Source organism: Nerophis ophidion, linkage group LG15 (assembly GCF_033978795.1).
Source record: "Nerophis ophidion isolate RoL-2023_Sa linkage group LG15, RoL_Noph_v1.0, whole genome shotgun sequence".
NCBI classification, from domain to species: Eukaryota; Metazoa; Chordata; class Actinopteri; order Syngnathiformes; family Syngnathidae; genus Nerophis; species Nerophis ophidion.
Genome location: NC_084625.1, coordinates 11,968,323 through 11,987,387, shown reverse-complemented (window position 1 = coordinate 11,987,387; position 19,065 = coordinate 11,968,323). Strand labels below are relative to the sequence as shown.

General features: G+C 40.2%; 1 protein-coding gene and 1 long non-coding RNA gene across 4 annotated transcripts in view; one reads left to right on the top strand and one right to left on the bottom strand.

Annotated features, from left to right (window-relative positions):
* The window catches only part of LOC133569827 (uncharacterized), a 90,024-nt gene that overhangs the window by 12,534 nt on the left and 58,425 nt on the right, over window positions 1–19,065 (bottom strand). The window contains exon 1 of one of the 3 annotated variants that reach the window (XR_009809924.1): window positions 13,185–13,325. The exons of the other annotated variants lie outside the window; for them this stretch is intronic. This is a non-coding gene — a long non-coding RNA (uncharacterized LOC133569827). Of the gene's footprint in view, window positions 1–13,184; window positions 13,326–19,065 lie in introns of those variants that run through there. 3 annotated transcript variants of the gene reach the window in all.
* LOC133569826 (melanocortin receptor 4-like) lies at window positions 17,274–18,871 on the top strand. Its single transcript, XM_061922446.1, has one exon. The coding sequence runs from the start codon at window positions 17,407–17,409 to the stop codon at window positions 18,382–18,384; it is 978 nt and encodes a 325-aa protein (XP_061778430.1). The 5' UTR covers window positions 17,274–17,406; the 3' UTR covers window positions 18,385–18,871.

Genomic DNA, 19,065 nt, shown 5'->3' with positions numbered 1-19,065 from the left:
AAAAGCGGCGGCAGTGTGAGCGTTTCAGATGTAATTAGACACATTTACTAGGATAATTCTGGAATATCCCTTATTTGCTTATTGTTTCAATAGTGTTTTAGTGAGATTGTAAAGTCATACATGAAAGTCGGATGTCTGCGGTGAACACGCCACTGTCTCAGAGAGAAGCCAAGCTCACAGCTGCCTTTTTTGACAGCTGCTGCAGGAGGACGCATAATCCACTGATGTCTCCGGTAAGAGCAGACTTAATATCACAATTTTCCCATTTAAAAACATGCTGGTTGACTTAGAGAACTCTCACTATTATGTTAGATCCACTATGGACTGGACTTTGACTATTATGTTAGATCCGCTATGGACTGGACTCTCGCTATTATGTTTGATCCGCTATGGACTTGACTCTCCTTATTATGTTAGATCCACTATGGACTGGACTCTCGCTATTTTGTTAGATCCACTATGGACTGGACTCCCACTATTATGTTAGATCCACTATGGACTGGATTCTCACTATTATGTTGGATCCACTATGGACTGGACTCTTGCTATTATGTCAGATCCACTATGGACTGGACTCTCACTATTATATTAGATCCAATATGGATTGAACTCTCACTATTATGTTAGATCCACTATGGACTGGACTCTCACTATCATGTTGGATCCACTATGGACTGGACTCTCACTATTATGTTAGATCCACTATGGACTGAACTCTCACTATCATGTTGGATCCACTATGGACTGGACTCTTGCTATTATGTCAGATCCAATATGGACTGGACTCTCACTATTATATTAGATCCAATATGGATTGAACTCTCACTATTATGTTAGATCCACTATGGACTGGACTCTCACTATCATGTTGGATCCACTATGGACTGGACTCTCACTATTATGTTGGATCCACTATGGATTGGACTCTCGCTGTTATGTCAGATCCACTATGGACTGGACTCTCACTATTATGTTGGATCCACTATGGACTGGATTCTCGCTATTATGTCAGATCCACTATGGACTGGACTCTCGCTATTTTGTTAGATCCAGTATGGACTGGACTCTCACTATTATGTTAAATCCACTATGGACTGGACTCTCACTATTATGTTAGATCCATTATGGACTGGACTCTCACTATTATGTTAGATCCACTATGGACTGGACTCTCACTATAATGTTAGCTCCACTATCGACTGGACTCTCGCTATTATGTTGGATCCACTATGGACTGTTACTCTCGCTCTTATGTTAGATCCACTATGGACGGGACTTTCACTATTATGTCAGATCCATTAGGGACTGGACTCTCATTATTATGTTAGATCCACTATGGACTGGACTCTCACTATTATGTTAGATCCACTATGGACTGGACTTTCACTATTATGTTAGATCCATTATGGACTGGACTCTCACTATTATGTTAAATCCACTATGGACTGGACTCTCACTATTATGTTAGATCCACTATGGACTGGACTCTCAGTATTATGTTAGATCCACTATGGACTGGACTTTCGCTATTATGTTGGATCCACTATGGACTGGACTCTCACTTTTATGTTGGATCCACTATGGACTGGACTCTTACTATTATGTTAGATCCACTATGGACTGGACTCTCACTATTATGTTGGATCCACTATGGACTGGACTCTCACTATTATGTTAGATCCACTATGGACTGGATTCTCACTATTATGTTAGATCCACTATGGACTGGATTCTCGCTATTATGTTAGATCCACTATGGACTGGATTCTCACTATTATGTTAGATCCACTATGGACTGGATTCTCACTATTATGTTAGATCCACTATGGACTGGACTCTCACTATTATGTTAGATCCACTATGGACTGGACTCTCACTATTATGTTTAATCCACTATGGACTGGACTCTCACTTCACACACATCTGCGGTCCTCTCCAAGGTTTCTCATTGTCATCCCACTGGGTTGAGTTTTTCCTTGCCCCGATGTGGTTGTGGCTTGTGCAGCCCTTTGAGACACTTTTGACTGAGGGCTACATAAATAAACATTGATTGATGATCAATGATAATCCCCATTCAAATAAAAAGGGCAAGCATCTTTTTAATCATTCCATAAAAATGTGCATGTTTTCAATTGTAAAATTACCTTTTTAAAAGTACTGGTACTTGGTACAAAAACGTAAAGGATACCCAAGGACTATTAGATCTGTATCGACCGTGCCTGATGAAGTCTTCTGTAGTCGTTCAAACAAGAAACCGCTTTCATTGGGCGAGATGCTGCACTGCCAGCGCACTAATTCAGGACTACAGCGAGTACCTGACCAGAGAGCCAAATGAAGAATTATTAGCGGCAGCAGCGGAGTCAACAGGAGTCTGATTGAACGCAAGTGAGGCACAAGCACAAACACCCTGGAGGCCGGCGTGATTAAACAACGCTGAGCCGACGAGGAGAGAACCAGAAATGTTGTAGGACACCAAGAAAAAAAAAAGCATCATATTCAGGATCCAGTGATGCAAACGTTTCTGTGAGGTTGTCACAACTTATTCGGATGAGCGGACGACATTTTTTTTTTTTTTGTGACGACAGTCGCCTGCAGCTTTTCTGATGAAGGTGTTTTAAAAGGCGACCCACAATCAGCTGGATGAGCCGGTACAGACTCCGCTGTAACACATGCATTGATTCAAAGATGAATCCGCACAATGTCATCTTTCAGTGAGAATGTCACAAGTATGATTAGACCTCTCAGATTTAGTTATGAAAGAATGTCATTTTCCTGGTAGCAAACTGCATCATTGATTTTTATGTTCGAGGCTTTGTCTTGCGGAGAAGCGTTCTTTCAACGTTTGTTTAGTACTACAAAATTTGAAATACGCACGTTTCAGAGGTGCCACATTAGTGTATGAGAAGGTCTTGATGGGGGAATTTCAACAAGTTAACAGTTGTGCTGTCAAGCAGCTAAAAAAAAATAAATCCGATTAATCATGATCTGTAATTAAATAATCTCTTTGTAATCTAACTTTCAAAAAAAGCTGAGAAAAGCCCTAAACTTGAAGTATCCATCCATCCATTTTCTACCGCTTATTCCCTTTTGGGGTCGCGGAGGGGCGCTGGCACCTATCTCAGCTACAATCGGGCGGAAGGCGGGGTACACCCTGGACAAGTCGCCACCTTATCGCAGAACTTGAAGTATGTTCATTTAAAAATTCATTACTATATACATACACACATTCATACATATATATATATATATATATTAGGGCTGTGAATCTTTGGGTGTCCCACGATTCGATTCAATATCGATTCTTGGGGTCACGATTCGATAATATATCGATTTTTTCGATTCGATTCGATTCTCAATTCAAAAACGATATTTTTCCGATCCAAAACGATTCTGTATTCATTCAATACATAGGATTTCAGCAGGATCTACCCCAGTCTGCTGAAGTGCTAGCAGAGTAGTAGATTTAAAAAAAAACAACTTTTATAATTGTAAAGGAAAATGTTTTATCAACTGATTGCAATATTGTAAATTTGTTTTAACTATTAAACGAAACAAAAATATGACTTATTTTATCTTTGTGAAAACATTGGACACGGTGTGTTGTCAAGCTTATGAGATGCGATGCAATTGTAAGCCACTGTGACACTTTTTTTTTAATTTTTATAAATGTCTAATGATAATGTCAATGAGGGATTTTTAATCACTGCTATGCTGAAATTATAACTAATATTGATACTGTTGTTGATAATATTCATTTTTGTTTCACCACTTTTGGTTTGTTCTGTGTCGTGTTTGTGTCTCCTCTCAATTGCTCTGTTTATTGCAGTTCTGAGTGTTGCTGGGTCAGGTTTGGTTTTGGAATTGGATTGCATTGTTATGGTATTGCTGTGTAGTGGTTTGTTGGATTGACTAAAAAAAATAAAAAAATAAAATCGATTTAAAGAAAAAAAAAAGAGAATCGATTTTGATTTGCACAATGTATTCGAATCTATTTTTTTCCACACCCCTACTATCTATCCATCTATCTATCTATCTATCTATCTATCTATCTATCTATCCATCTATCTAAAACAATGTGCGCACGGATAAAAAAAAAAAAAAACCTATGGTGAGCTCATGATATTTGACTCTTCAAGAAAAAGAGTGTCTTCAAAAGCGTTCCCTTTTGCCTGAAGGTGGAAAAAAAATTCCTTAAACCTAACATTCATCCTCCGCATAGCCTTGAATGGAGCCTGCTGGCAGATGACGTTCTTTGTTAACGTCCTTGCTCGCAGTCGTGACGACGATAGAATAGAAGAACTGAACGCTTTGTTGTCATCAAACATGATAAATAAAGTCGGCTATTGTATTAGGTGCAGATTAAACACAACAAACAATAAATAACAGTTATGGCTGCTCTCATGGCTGGTAACTGTGAATTATTTATGAATAGAAAAGTATAAGGATTACACTCATGATATTATTATAAAACTACAGTGCATTTGATTATATATATATATATATATATATATATATATATATATATATATATATATATATATATATATATATATATATATATATATATATATATATATATATATATATATATATATATATATATATATATATACTCTCACCTATGAACCCACGCCAGGAAACCAACCAAAAAAGAGCAGAAAACGAAACATCATCTGGTACAACCCCCCATTCAGCAAAAACGTCTCAACCAATATCGGCCACAAGTTCCTCACTCTGATCGACAAACACTTCCCCAAAGGCAACACCCTAAGAAAAATATTCAACAAGAACAACATTAAATTGAGCTACAGCTGTATGAACAACATACAACAAATCATTTCAAACCACAACAAAGCAATTGCAAAAGGACTGCCTACCCCCAGACTAAACGACTCTGAAACCAATAAGGAATGTAACTGTTGCAAGAAACCTGATTGCCCCACTCAATGGGGGGTGCTTACAGACATCAGTCGTTGACCAAGCAAAGGTAACACGCAAGGACATTAACACATCCGACACATACGTAGAATTAACCGAATAATCACAAGGCCTCCTTTAGAAACCAGAACTTGCGGAATTCTACAGAACTCAGCAAGCACATTTGGAACCTCAAAGAAAATAATGTTGAATATTCAATAACATGGCCAATTCTTGCATCCAACACACCTTACAACAGTGCTAATAAAAGATGCAACCTATGCTTGAAAGAGAAACTGTTTATTATATATCATCCAGACCTGTCATCCCTCAACAAGCGCAGTGAAATCATTTCAACATGCCGCCACAGACGGAAACACCTCCTAGGTAACACATGAGCCAATCACCACGCCCTACGCCTGCCTGTACCCACCCACTCTCTGCCCTATATAAACCATTGTATGTGAATGCTTCCATTAAAATCTCCTGATGATTGAGGGAACCCCTCATGAAACAGTTCTGTAGAGATGAAATAGTCTTGTGATTTTTCCCACACATACATATATATATATATATATATATATTTTTTTTTTTTTCAGGGCTGTCAAAGTTAAGGCGATATCGCGTTAACTATAAGTTCCTTTAATAACACTGATTTTATTAACGCGCAAGCCGACTCCTTTTCGACCCTCGGCCCATTCCGTAGCTCAGGGAAATGTAATGGCGATGAGTTACTGTTGGGTCATGAGCTCAAAAACAGCGAGCAAAAATGGACAAAGAAAAGGTAACATTATTGGAAAATCTCATGTTATGGTGACAATAGGTTAAGCTTTGTCAGTGTGCTATGTGTTACCCAGTTTCCCCTAGGGCAACAACGTATATATATGTTTAATGAAATGTGATTATGTGCATGAGTATACGTATGTATATGTACATGTATATGTACAGAATGTGTATATGTATGTTTGTAAAGTGAATGTGTGTACGGATGTACGAACTTTGAGTACGTAGGTATGTACTGTATTTGTGTATGTATGTGGGAGCGTAGGTACCTATGTATGTATGTATGTATGTATGTATGTATGTATGAGTAACGGTGTGTAAGTAAGTATATGTGTATTTGTATGTACAATATATTTGACTCCCAGTGTGTGTGGCCCCAGCCACCCAGAGAGCCCGGACCACAAACAGCAGGTGTGGCGCCCAGGGAACCAGGGACCACCGGCCCCACATGGCCAGGCCGGCCAACGACAGGAACCCTAGAGCCCAGTCCACCGTGCCGCCCGGAAGAGCCAGCAGCAGGCCGCAGACCTGGAAGAGGACAAGGACAAGGCACGGGAGAAGCAGGGGACAGCCAGCCCTCAAGCCAGCGAGAGACCATACTCCACACGGGCAGAAAGGCGAGACGCCCTAGGGACCCCCCACAACCCCAGGCCACCCCACCCGAGTCAGGACCGCCCAGCACAGAGCCAGGGGAACAACCCACACCACCTGCAGGGACCCCAATGATACAGATGGAACAACCAGCAACCGCCCTATCAAATCCACCCCCTGAGGGCGGGGGAAAAAAAGTTATATATATATATATATATATATATATATATATATATATATATATATATATATATATATATATATATATATATATATATATATATATATATAAATAATAAAAATAATGATAATAATTACACATAAAAAAAATAATTAAAAGAAGATCACAGACATGCTGACAGACAAGGTCACTACCCCAGCATATATATATATATATATATATATATATATATATATATATATATATATATATATATATATATATATATATATAGATATATAGATATATAGATATATATGTATATATATATATATATATATATATATATATATATATATACAATTATAATAAATAATAAGTTTGCATGTTTTCCCCGTGAATGCGTGGGTTCCCTCCGGGTACTCCGGCTCCCTCCCACTTCCAAAAACATGCACCTGGGGATAAGTTGATTGGCAACACTAAATTGGCCCTAGTGTGTGAATGTGGGTGTGAATGTTGTCTGTCTATCTGTGTTGGCCCTGCGATGAAATGCGATTTGTCCAGGGTGTACACCGCCTTCCGCCCGATTGTAGCTGAGATAGGCGCAAGCGCCCCCCGCGAACCCCAAAAGGGAATAAGTGGTAGAAAATGGATGGATAATAAATAATAATAATAATACATAAAAAAATTAATTAAAAGAAGATCACAGACATGCTGACAGACAAAGTCACTACCCAAGCAGCTCGCCGGCTTGCAGCACCTCGGAATACCATGCAGCACCAAGATACCACAATCGACACGAGGGCTAGACCCAGCAGGCCCCAACCAAGACAGGCACCCAGAAGGGGTGGACTTTAGGACCCAGGAGCTCCAGACATGCAGCCCGGATGCAGTAGCCTGAGGCGCCGACCCAGTGCAAGTGTTTCAGTGGAAGTGGATACAAATGTGTTCTCTGTGCAAAGAAAAAAGAAAAAACTAAAATATAATGGAAAGTGAATGAAAAAATATATTTACCAATGTTGGTGATAAATAATTAAAATGTAGAAATACTGATAATATTAACAGTTGAGAACTGTATGATCATTCTAATCACATCCAACTAGACTTCTATGGCAATATCAATTACAGCTGCAATTCAAAAGAGTTTGGCAGTGACATAGATTCGGATTGTAATTTTTACAATGATATTACCAGAAACTGTGAGTACAACACAGATGAACAATTTAAATGTGTGAATGTGGACAAACCATTGACAATAATACATTTTAATAGCCGAAGCTTGTATGAAAACTATGAAAATATTAGAGAATACCTGAGCCAGTTCAAACAAATGTAGTGTTATTGCAGTCTCAGGGACTTGGCTCAATGAGAACAAGCGTTGTGAAATGAGATTGGAAGGTTATGAATTATTCACTACAGGAGTTGGAAAAAGGAGAGGATGAGTAGCACTTTTGGTGAATCATGATTTAAACTGTTGGAAAATTGATAGTAAATCAACTGCTATAGCTGGAGTCTTTGAAAGTATAACTGTAGAACTTCCATTTTTTCCATTTTCTACCGCTTATTCCCTTTCGGGGTTGCGGGGGGCGCTGGCGCCTATCTCAGCTACAATCGGGCGGAAGGCAGGGTACACCCTGGACAAGTCGCCACCTCATCACAGGGCCAACACAGATAGACAGACAACATTCACACTCACATTCACACACTAGGGCCAATTTAGTGTTGCCAATCAACCTATCCCCAGGTGCATGTCTTTGGAAGTGGGAGGAAGCCGGAGTACCCGGAGGGAACCCACGCATTCACGGGGAGAACATGCAAACTCCACACAGAAAGATCCCGAGCCTGGATTTGAACCCAGGACTGCAGGAACTTCGTATTGTGAGGCAGACGCACTAACCCCTCTGCCACCGTGAACTTGAAGTACAAAAATCCCCCAAAAAATAAATGTCAGTAGTGTTTAAAGAACGCCTGGATCGTGTCTAGACACGTTCAATCAAAAATTTGATTATTTGTTTATTAAGTCAAACGAGACCCATATTGTGTGCGGTGATTTTAATATTACCGTATTTTTTGGAGCATAAGTCGCTCCGGAGTATAAGTCGCACCTGCCGAAAATGCATAATAAAGAAGGAAAAAAAAACATATATATTTTGGGAATTTTTTTTTTTTTTGATAAAACCCTACACCATGGGTGTCAAACTCTGGCCCGCGGGCCAAGTTTGGCCCGCCGTGTAATTTCACTTGGCCCTTGAGGCAATATCAAATTAACATTAGAGCTGGCCCGCTGCTGTAACACCGCATTCACCGCTAACACTCTTACTTGCCAACCCTCCCGATTTTCCCAGGAGACTCCCGAAGTTCAGTGTCCCTCCCCAACAATATTGGGGGTGGGCCTTAAAGGCACTGCCTTTGGCGTTCTCTACAACCTGTCGCCACGTCCGCTTTTCTTCCATACTGCGTGCCAGCCCAGTCACATAATATATGCGGCTTATACACACACACAAGTGAATGCAACGCATAATTGGTCTACAGCCATACAGGTCACACTGAGGGTGGCTGTATAAACAACTTTAACACTGTTACAGATATGCACCACACTGTGAACCCACACCAAACAAGAATGACACATTTTGGGAGAACACCCGCACTGTAACACAACATAAAAACAACAGAACAAATACCCACAAGCCCTTGCAGCACTAACTCTTCCGGGACGCTACAATATACACCCCCCGCTATCACCAAACCCCGTCCACCTCAACCCCGCCGTCGAAAAGAGGCATTCCATTTTTATTTAAATTGTATTTGTTATGCCATTGATATTTTTTTAATTATTATTATTATTTGAAACTCAATTTTGCATGTCACTATAAATTTATATACTGTAAGCCCTGCTTGTTCAAGATTCAATGCAAAACTCTTTTGGGTCCCTATTAAAAGGTTAATTTGTTCAACCTCGGCCCGCGGCTTTGTTCGGTTTTAAATTTTGGCCCACTCTGTATTTGAGTTTGACACCCCTGCCCTACACCAAGAATAGACTGTCACTTTGTGTTTGTGACGAACCCCAAGATGCAGAGAAGGCGGCAGGGATTGTGTGGGAAAACATGATTTAATTTAACACTAAAACAGGAACAAACAAAAGGGTACAAACAAAAGGCGCGCACAAGGCGGAGAACAAACTTGGCTATGAACAAAAACTAGCACAAAGGCTAACTGTGGACTAGAAACAAAAACACTTGCTGTGACACGAAGGAACTATGGCATGAGCAGAGTGAACAGAAGTAGCTTACAGCAGTGGTCCCCAACCTTTTTGTATCCGCGGACCGGTCAACGCTTAATAATTTGTCCCGCGGCCCGGGGGGGGGGGGACTTTATTTTAATAAATTTTTTTTTTATTTTTGTCATTAAAAAGGGATGTTTTTGTGGTTGGTGCACTAATTGTAAGTGTATATTATGTTTTTAATGTTGATTTAATAAAAAATAATATCAATCGGGCCACGGCCCGGTGGCCCGGTGTTTGGGGACCACTGGCTTACAGCATACAACGAAACGACACGACACGACAATAATCCAGCATTGACTGGAGGAGAAAACAGGTCTAAATAGTGGCTGGCTGATTGACACCAGGTGTGGCCAGGTGCCAATCAGCCACAGCTGAGGGGACACAGCACTCAGGGAGACAAACAGGAAACAGAACCAAAATAAGAGTGCTGACAGGAACTAAAGACAGGAAACAAAGACAAATGCAGAGGAAAAACTAAGACATAGACCAAACTGTCATAGACATCTGAAAGGCAATTTAAAATACATAAAGAATAGTGAACAACAGGCTGAATAATATGATAATAATATCCATCCATCCATTTTCTACCGCTTATTCCCTTTCGGGGTCGCGGGGGGCGCTGGCGCCTATGTCAGCTACAATCGGGCAGAAGGCGGGGTACACCCTGGACAAGTCGCCACCTCATCGCAGGGCCAACACAGATAGACAGACAACATTCACACTCACATTCACACACTAGGGCCAATTTAGTGTTGCCAATCAACCTATCCCCAGTTGCATGTGTTTGGAAGTGGGAGGAAGCCGGAGTACCCGGAGGGAACCCACGCATTCACGGGGAGAACATGCAAACTCCACACAGAAAGATCCTCAGCCTGGAATTGAACCCAGGACTGCAGGACCTTCGTATTGTGAGGCAGACGCACTAACCCCTCTGCCACCGTGCTAATAATATATGACCCATAAATAACCAACTGAGAAGGTGCCTGGTATGTTAACGTAACATATTATGGTAAGAGTCATTCAAATAACTATAAAATATAGAACATGCTATACGTTTACCAAACAATCTGTCACTCCTAATTGCTAAATCCCATGAAATCTTATACGTCTAGTCTCTTACGTGAATGAGCTAAATAATATTAATTGATATTTTACGGTAATGTGTTAATAATTTCACACATAAGTCGCTCCTGAGTATAAGTCGCACCCCCGGGCAAACTATGAAAAAAACTGCGACTTATAGTCCGAAAAATACGGTAATCTTCATGACCCCACAGATTTTATAACAGGATTGCGCAGCAACAATTTACTTCCCCTTATCACAAAACAGTCGACTTTGCCACTTTGATAAATAACATTTTCACCAATCAACCGGAGAATCAAATGACATAAGTGATCATCTACCTGTATTCAGCATTTTCCACAATTTCTTTTATAAGAAAATAAATAAAAAAAGCAGTTCAATATAGACACCAAACACCAGAAACTATGGCAGCATTCAAGTCTGAGTTATGAACCCAAGACTGGGGGGAGGTTTATACCTCCACAGACCCGCATGAGGCATATGAAACTTGTCTTAACACTTTCATAAAACTGTATGTATGATAAGCACTGTCCAAAGAACCAAAGAAACTGAATACAGATATAAAAACGTACAAAAATAAGTTAACACGAATAATAAAGCACAGCAAAAGAACACATTTCTGTAACCTATTTGAACAACATAAAAATAGCATCCAGGGAAGGTGGCAAGTTTTAAAGACCAATAAGGAACAACCGAGCTATTTCTTAGAAAATAATCAAACCATAAATGACCCTGAGGAAATAACGGATGCTTTTAACACCTTCTTTGTGAATGTCCATTTAGCAAATGAATATGTACAGCCCGAAAACAGTGTCGAATTTAGTAAATAACCCATTCAAAGCAAGTGAAAATCATTTTTTCATTTTTCCTGTTCATGAAAGTGAAATCACAGAAATTGTACAAACCCCGTTGCCATATGAGTTGGGGAATTGTGTTAGATGTAAATATAAACGGAATACATCCATCCATCATCTTCCGCTTATCCGAGGTCGGGTCGCGGGGGCAACAGCCTAAGCAGGGAAACCCAGACTTCCTTCTCCCCAGCCACTTCGTCTAGCTCTTCCCGGGGGATCCCGAGGCGTTCCCAGGCCAGCCGGGAGACATAGTCTTCCCAACGTGTCCTGGGTCTTCCCCGTGGCCTCCTACCGGTTGGACGTGCCCTAAACACCTCCCTAGGGAGGCGTTCGGGTGGCATCCTGACCAGATGCCCGAACCACCTCATCTGGCTCCTCTCGATGTGAAGGAGCAGCGGCTTTACTTTGAGTTCCTCCCGGATGGCAGAGCTTCTCACCCTATCTCTAAGGGAGAGCCCCGCCACACGGCGGAGGAAACTCATTTCGGCCGCTTGTACCCGTGATCTTATCCTTTCGGTCATGACCCAAAGCTCATGACCATAGGTGAGGATGGGAACGTAGATCGACCGGTAAATTGAGAGCTTTGCCTTCCGGCTCAGCTCCTTCTTCACCACAACGGATCGGTACAACGTCCGCATTACTGAAGACGCCGCACCGATCCGCCTGTCGATCTCACGATCCACTCTTCCCTCACTCGTGAACAAGACTCCTAGGTACTTGAACTCCTCCACTTGGGGAATACAATGATTTGCAAATCCTTTTCAACCCATATTCAATTAATTTCTCTACAAAGACAACATATTTGATTATTCAAATTCATAAACTTTTTTTTTTTTGCAAATAATAATTCACTTAACTTAAGTGTAAGTTTCCCATGCCTTGGGCACTAATGCACCCCCATACCATCACAGATGCTGGCTTTTGAACTTTGCATCGATAACAGTCTGGATGGTTCGCTTCCCCTTTGGTCCGGATGACACGATGTCAAATGTTTCCAAAAACAATTTGAAATGTGGACTCGTCAGACCACAGAACACTTTTCCACTTTGCATCAGTCCATCTTAGATGATCTCGGGCCCAGAGAAGCCGGCGGCATTTCTGGATGTTGTTGATAAATGGCTTTCGCTTTGCATAGTAGAGCTTTAACTTGCACTTACAGATGTAGCGACCAACTGTATTTAGTGACAGTGGTTTTCTGAAGTGTTCCTGAGCCCATGTGGTGATATCCTTTAGAGATTGATGTTGTTTTTTTTATACAGTGCCGTCTAAGGGATCGAAGGTCACGGTCATTCAATGTTGGTTTCCGGCCATGCCGCTTACGTGGAGTGATTTCTCCAGATTCTCTGAACCTTTTGATGATATTATGGACCGTAGATGCTGAAATCCCTAAATTCCTTGCAATTGCACTTTGAGAAACGTTGTTCTTAAACTGTTTGACCTCGACACATCCTTTCTTGTGAAAGGTTGAGCATTTTTTGGGAAGCTGTTTTTATACCCAATCATGGCACCCACCTGTTCGCAATTAGCCTGCACACCTGTGGGATGTTCCAAATAAGTGTTTGATGAGCATTCCTCAACTTTATCAGTATTAATCGCCACCTTTTCCAACTTCTTTGTCACGTGTTGCTGGCATCAAATTCTAAAGTTGATGATTATCTGCAAAAAAATTTTTTTTTATGAGTTTGAACATCAAATATGTTGTCTTTGTAGCATATTCAACTGAATACAAGTTGAAAATGATTTGCAAATAATGGTATTCCGTTTATATTTACATCTAACACAATTTCCCAACTCATATGGAAACGGGGTTTGTACATTCTCAGAAAAACAAGAAGTCAACAGACTGCTGTGACTTGGACATTTCTCTGATCAAAGAAATTGTTGATTTCTAGCTGTTCCCCTCACTTTTATACATGGAATATTTATTTTTATAAAATGTGTCGTTCCAATGAAAATTAAAACGGCAAAAGTTATTCCCGTCTTCAAAAGTGGAGATGAGCATCAGTTCACTAACTATAGACCTATTTCTTATACTGTCACAGTTTTCAAAAGTCCTTGAAAAATGATTTGTATCAAGATTAGACAGTTTTATTGATAAGCATCACTTGCTAAGTGTCAAGACTAGGACTATGGTGTGGATTGTTTTCCCGAGGTACGAAGCGACTGGATCAGACATGGCGTCAAGGTAATGACATCTTTTAATTTTAACACCCAAAAGTACTACAAAAACAAAGGGTATAAAGAAAAACTCGCACAAAAGCAGAACTATGGACATAAAACAAAACTTGCAAACTATGGCATGAATAAAGAAAACTTACTTGGAACGAGAAAAGAGCAGCATGGATCATCAGCATGAATATCAAGGATGTATAGCGGGTGATGTCGCCAGGCTGACTGCCTGGCAACTGCAGGCTTGAATGGAGATGTGGTGATTGACAACAGGTGCATGAGTCCAAATGAATCAGGTGCGTGACATGAGGACAGGTGAAAACTAATGGGTTGTCATGGAAACAAACATTACTTTTGTTACATAAACATGTAACACATGTGTGCAACTTTTACTTTGAAATATGTAATAAATCTGTTTTATTTTTACTTTGACATACCTAATAAATGTGCACTACTTTTGTTACATAAACATGTAACACATGTGTGCAACTTTTACTTTGAAATATGTAATAAATCAGTTTTATTTTTACTTTGCAAAACCTAATAAATGTCCACTACTTTAACTCCATAAACATGTAATAAATCTGTGCAACTTTTACATTGAAATATGTAATAAATAGGTTTTATTTTTACTTTGCCATACCTAATAAATGTGCAAAACTTTTACTCCATAAACATGTAACAAATGTGTGCAACTTTTACTTTGAAATATGTAATAAAGGTGTTTTATTTTTACTTTGCCATACCTAATAAATGCGCACTACTTTTTCGCCATAAACATGTAACAAATGTGTTCAACTTTTACTTTGAAATATGTAATAAATCAGTTTTATTTTTACTTTGCAAAACGTAATAAATGTGCAGTACTTTTACTCCATAAACATGTTACAAATGTTTGCTACTTTTACTTTGAAAGGTACAACACATGCGGGCGACTGCAACTTTGAAATGTGCTACTTTTACTTTGAAATACAGTAAATGTGCACTACTTTTACGCCATAAACATGTAACAAATGTGTGCAACTTTTACTTTGAAATATGTAATAAAGGTGTTTTATTTTTACTTTGACATACCTAATAAATGTGCACTATTTTTACTCCATAAACATGTAACAAATGTGTGCAACTTTTACTTTGAAATATGTAATAAATCCGTTTTATTTTTACTTTGCAAAATGTAATAAATGTGCACTACTTTTACTCCATAAACATGTTACAAATGTTTGCTACTTTTACTTTGAAAGGTGCAACACATGCGGGCGACTTCAACTTTGAAATGTGCTACTATTACCTTGAAATACAGTAAATGTGCACTACTTTTACGCCATAAACATGTAACAAATGTGTGCAACTTTTACTTTGAAATATGCAATAAATGTGTTTTATTTTTACTTTGCCATACCTTATAAGTGTGCACTACTTTTACTCCATAAACATGTAACAAATGTGTACAACTTTTACTTTGAAATATGTAATAAATCAGTTTTATTTTTACTTTGCAAAACGTAATAAATGTGCACTACTTTTACTCCATAAACATGTTACAAATGTTTGCTACTTTTACTTTGAAAGGTACAACACATGCGGGCGACTGCAACTTTTAAATGTGCTACTTTTACTTTAAAATACAGTAAATGTGCACTACTTTTACGCCATAAACATGTAACAAATGTGTGCAACTTTTACTTTGAAATATGCAATAAATGTGTTTTATTTTTACTTTGACATACCTAATAAATGTGCACTACTTTTACTCCATAAACATGTAACAAATGTGTGCAACTTTTTCTTAGAAATATGTAATAAATCAGTTTTATTTTTACTTTGCAAAACGTAATAAATGTGCACTACTTTTACTCCATAAACATGTTACAAATATTTGCTACTTTTACTTTGAAAGGTAGAACACATGCGGGCGACTTCAACTTTGAAATGTGCTACTTTTACTTTGAAATACGTAAATGTGCACTACTTTTACTCCATAAACATGTAACAAATGTGTGCAACTTTTGCTTTGAAATATGTAATAAATGTGTTTTATTTTTACTTTGCCATACCTAATAAATGTGCACTACTTTTGTTACATAACATGTAACAAATGTGTGCAACTTTTACTTTGAAATATGTCAGTTTTATTTCTACTTTGCAAAACGTAATAAATGTGCACTACTTTTACTCCATAAACATGTTACAAATATTTGCTACTTTTACTTTGAAAGGTAGAACACATGCGGGCGACTTCAACTTTGAAATGTGCTACTTTTACTTTGAAATACGTAAATGTGCACTACTTTTCCTCCATAAACATGTAACAAATGTGTGCAACTTTTGCTTTGAAATATGTAATAAATGTGTTTTATTTTTACTTTGCCATACCTAATAAATGTGCACTACTTTTGTTACATAAACATGTAACAAATGTGTGCAACTTTTACTTTGAAATATGTAATAAATCAGTTTTATTTCTACTTTGCAAAACGTAATAAATGTGCACTACTTTTACTCCATAAACATGTAGCAAATGTGTGCAACTTTTACTTTGAAATATGTAATAAATCCGTTTAATTTTTACTTTGTAAAATGTAATAAATGTGCACTACTTTTACTCCATAAACATGTTACATATGTTTGCAACTTTTACTTTGAAATATGCAATAAATGTGTTATATTTTTACTTTGACAAACCTAATAAATGTGCACTACTTTTACTCCATAAACATATAACAAATGTGTGCAACTTTTACTTTGAAATATGTAATAAATCCGTTTAATTTTTACTTTGTAAAATGTAATAAATGTGCACTACTTTTACTCCATAAACATGTTACATATGTTTGCAACTTTTACTTTGAAATATGCAATAAATGTGTTATATTTTTACTTTGACAAACCTAATAAATGTGCACTACTTTTACTCCATAAACATGTAACAAATGTGTGCAACTTTTACTTTGAATGTGTGCAACTTTTACTTTGAATTATGTATTAAATCAGTTTTATTTCTACTTTGCAAAACCTAATAAATGTGCACTACTTTTACTCCATAAACATGTTTCAAATGTGTGCAACTTTTATTTTGAAATATGCAATAAATGTGTTTTATTTTTACTTTGACATATGAAATAAATGTGCACTACTTTTACTCCATAAACATGTTACAAATGTGTGCTACTTTTACTCTGAAAGGTGCAACACATGCGGGCGACTTCAACTTTGAATTGTGCTACTTTTACTTTGAAACATGGAATAAAAATGTGCACTTCTACTGCCTTCATTCATGAGCGTCCACATGCGCCTGGCCCCGCCCCCCCAGCTCACCGCCAGCCAATAGTTGAGGATTTAGTGAGGAGAAAGGGGGGTGTGTGAGAGGCTATAAGAGCAGCGAGAAAGAGAGCGGGAAGATCACACTTCTTCTCGTCGGGGGTCCGCCCTCCCAGCTCTCACTCGCCCGAGACCCTCTGCCTCTCGCACTCGCCTCCTCCTCCACCCTTGAGGGAGAGCGTCAGTTGAGGCTGAAGAGGCGGAGTCCTGACCCTCTTGATGGAGAGTTCTTAGGAGCGAGGAGATGGAAAGAGGAGGCGCGATGAACACCACGGACTACAACAACCGCACTCCAACCCCGGGGACCCTGCTCTCCAAGGAGGACGCGGCGGGCAGGCGGGTCTCCTCGGCGGGATGCTACGAGCAGCTGCTGATCTCCACCGAGGTCTTCCTGACCTTGGGCATCATCAGCCTGCTGGAGAACATCCTGGTGGTGGTGGCCATCGTGAAGAACAAGAACCTGCACTCGCCCATGTACTTCTTCATCTGCAGCCTGGCGGTGGCCGACATGCTGGTGAGCGCCTCCAACGCCTCGGAAACCATCGTCATCGCGCTCATCAACGGCGGCAGCCTGAGCGTCCCCGTCACGCTGGTCAAGAGCATGGACAACGTCTTCGACTCCATGATCTGCAGCTCGCTGCTGGCGTCCATCTGCAGCCTGCTGGCCATCGCCATCGACCGCTACATCACCATCTTCTACGCGCTGCGCTACCACAACATCGTCACCTTCCGGCGGGCCACGCTGGTCATCAGCAGCATCTGGGTGGGCTGCATCGTGTCGGGCGTGCTCTTCATCGTCTACTCGGAGAGCACCACCGTGCTCATCTGCCTCATCAGCATGTTCTTCACCATGCTGGTGCTCATGGCCTCGCTCTACGTGCACATGTTCCTGCTGGCGCGCCTGCACATGAAGCGCATCGCCGCGCTGCCGGGCAACGGCCCCGTGCAGCAGCGGGCCAACATGAAGGGCGCCATCACGCTCACCATCCTGCTGGGCGTCTTCGTGGTGTGCTGGGCGCCCTTCTTCCTGCACCTCATCCTCATGATCAGCTGCCCCCGCAACCCCTACTGCACCTGCTTCATGTCGCACTTCAACATGTACCTGATACTCATCATGTGCAACTCCGTCATCGACCCCATCATCTACGCCTTCCGCAGCCAGGAGATGAGGAAGACCTTCAAGGAGATCTTCTGCTGCTCGCACGCCCTCCTGTGCGTGTGAACTTTGACCTCCCGGGGCCCCGCTTGACGTGAGACGCGACGTGGGCTCGAATTTTTCTTTTAGGGAGTGGAGTTCTAAGCCCGCCTTCGTGGAAAGAAGCCTCATTCTCGCACGCCAGCGACCCATTACTTATGCCCACATGGCGTTCAAAGTGCGGCTCCTCGCTATCGGCAATTGGATGCAAGAAGAGAGAAAATGAAGTGAAAAAAAGAGCAAAAAGGAAAGTCGCACATAACGCTAATGATCATAAAAAAAAATAATAATACGCTTTGTTACGCTTGAATGTATAACTTCTTAGCACGTCCTCTGCAGAGGACATTTTTGTTTTGCACAACAGGGCTATGTCCCTTAAAAAAAAAAAAAGTAGAACTTATAGGGGTGCACAAAAAATGGATTCACATCCAACCCGCGATTGTCATTCATCCCAATTCTCAAACATTTTGGGTATTTATAAATGTATATATAAATATATATATTCCCTATCGGGGTCGCGCCTATCTCAGCTACAATCGGGCGGAAGGCGGGGTACACCCTGGACAAGTCGCCACCTCATCGCAGGGCCAACACAGATAGACAGTCAACATTCACACTCACATTCACACACTAGGGCCAATTTAGTGTTGCCAATCAACCTATCCCCAGGTGCATGTCTTTGGAAGTGGGAGGAAGCCGGAGTACCCG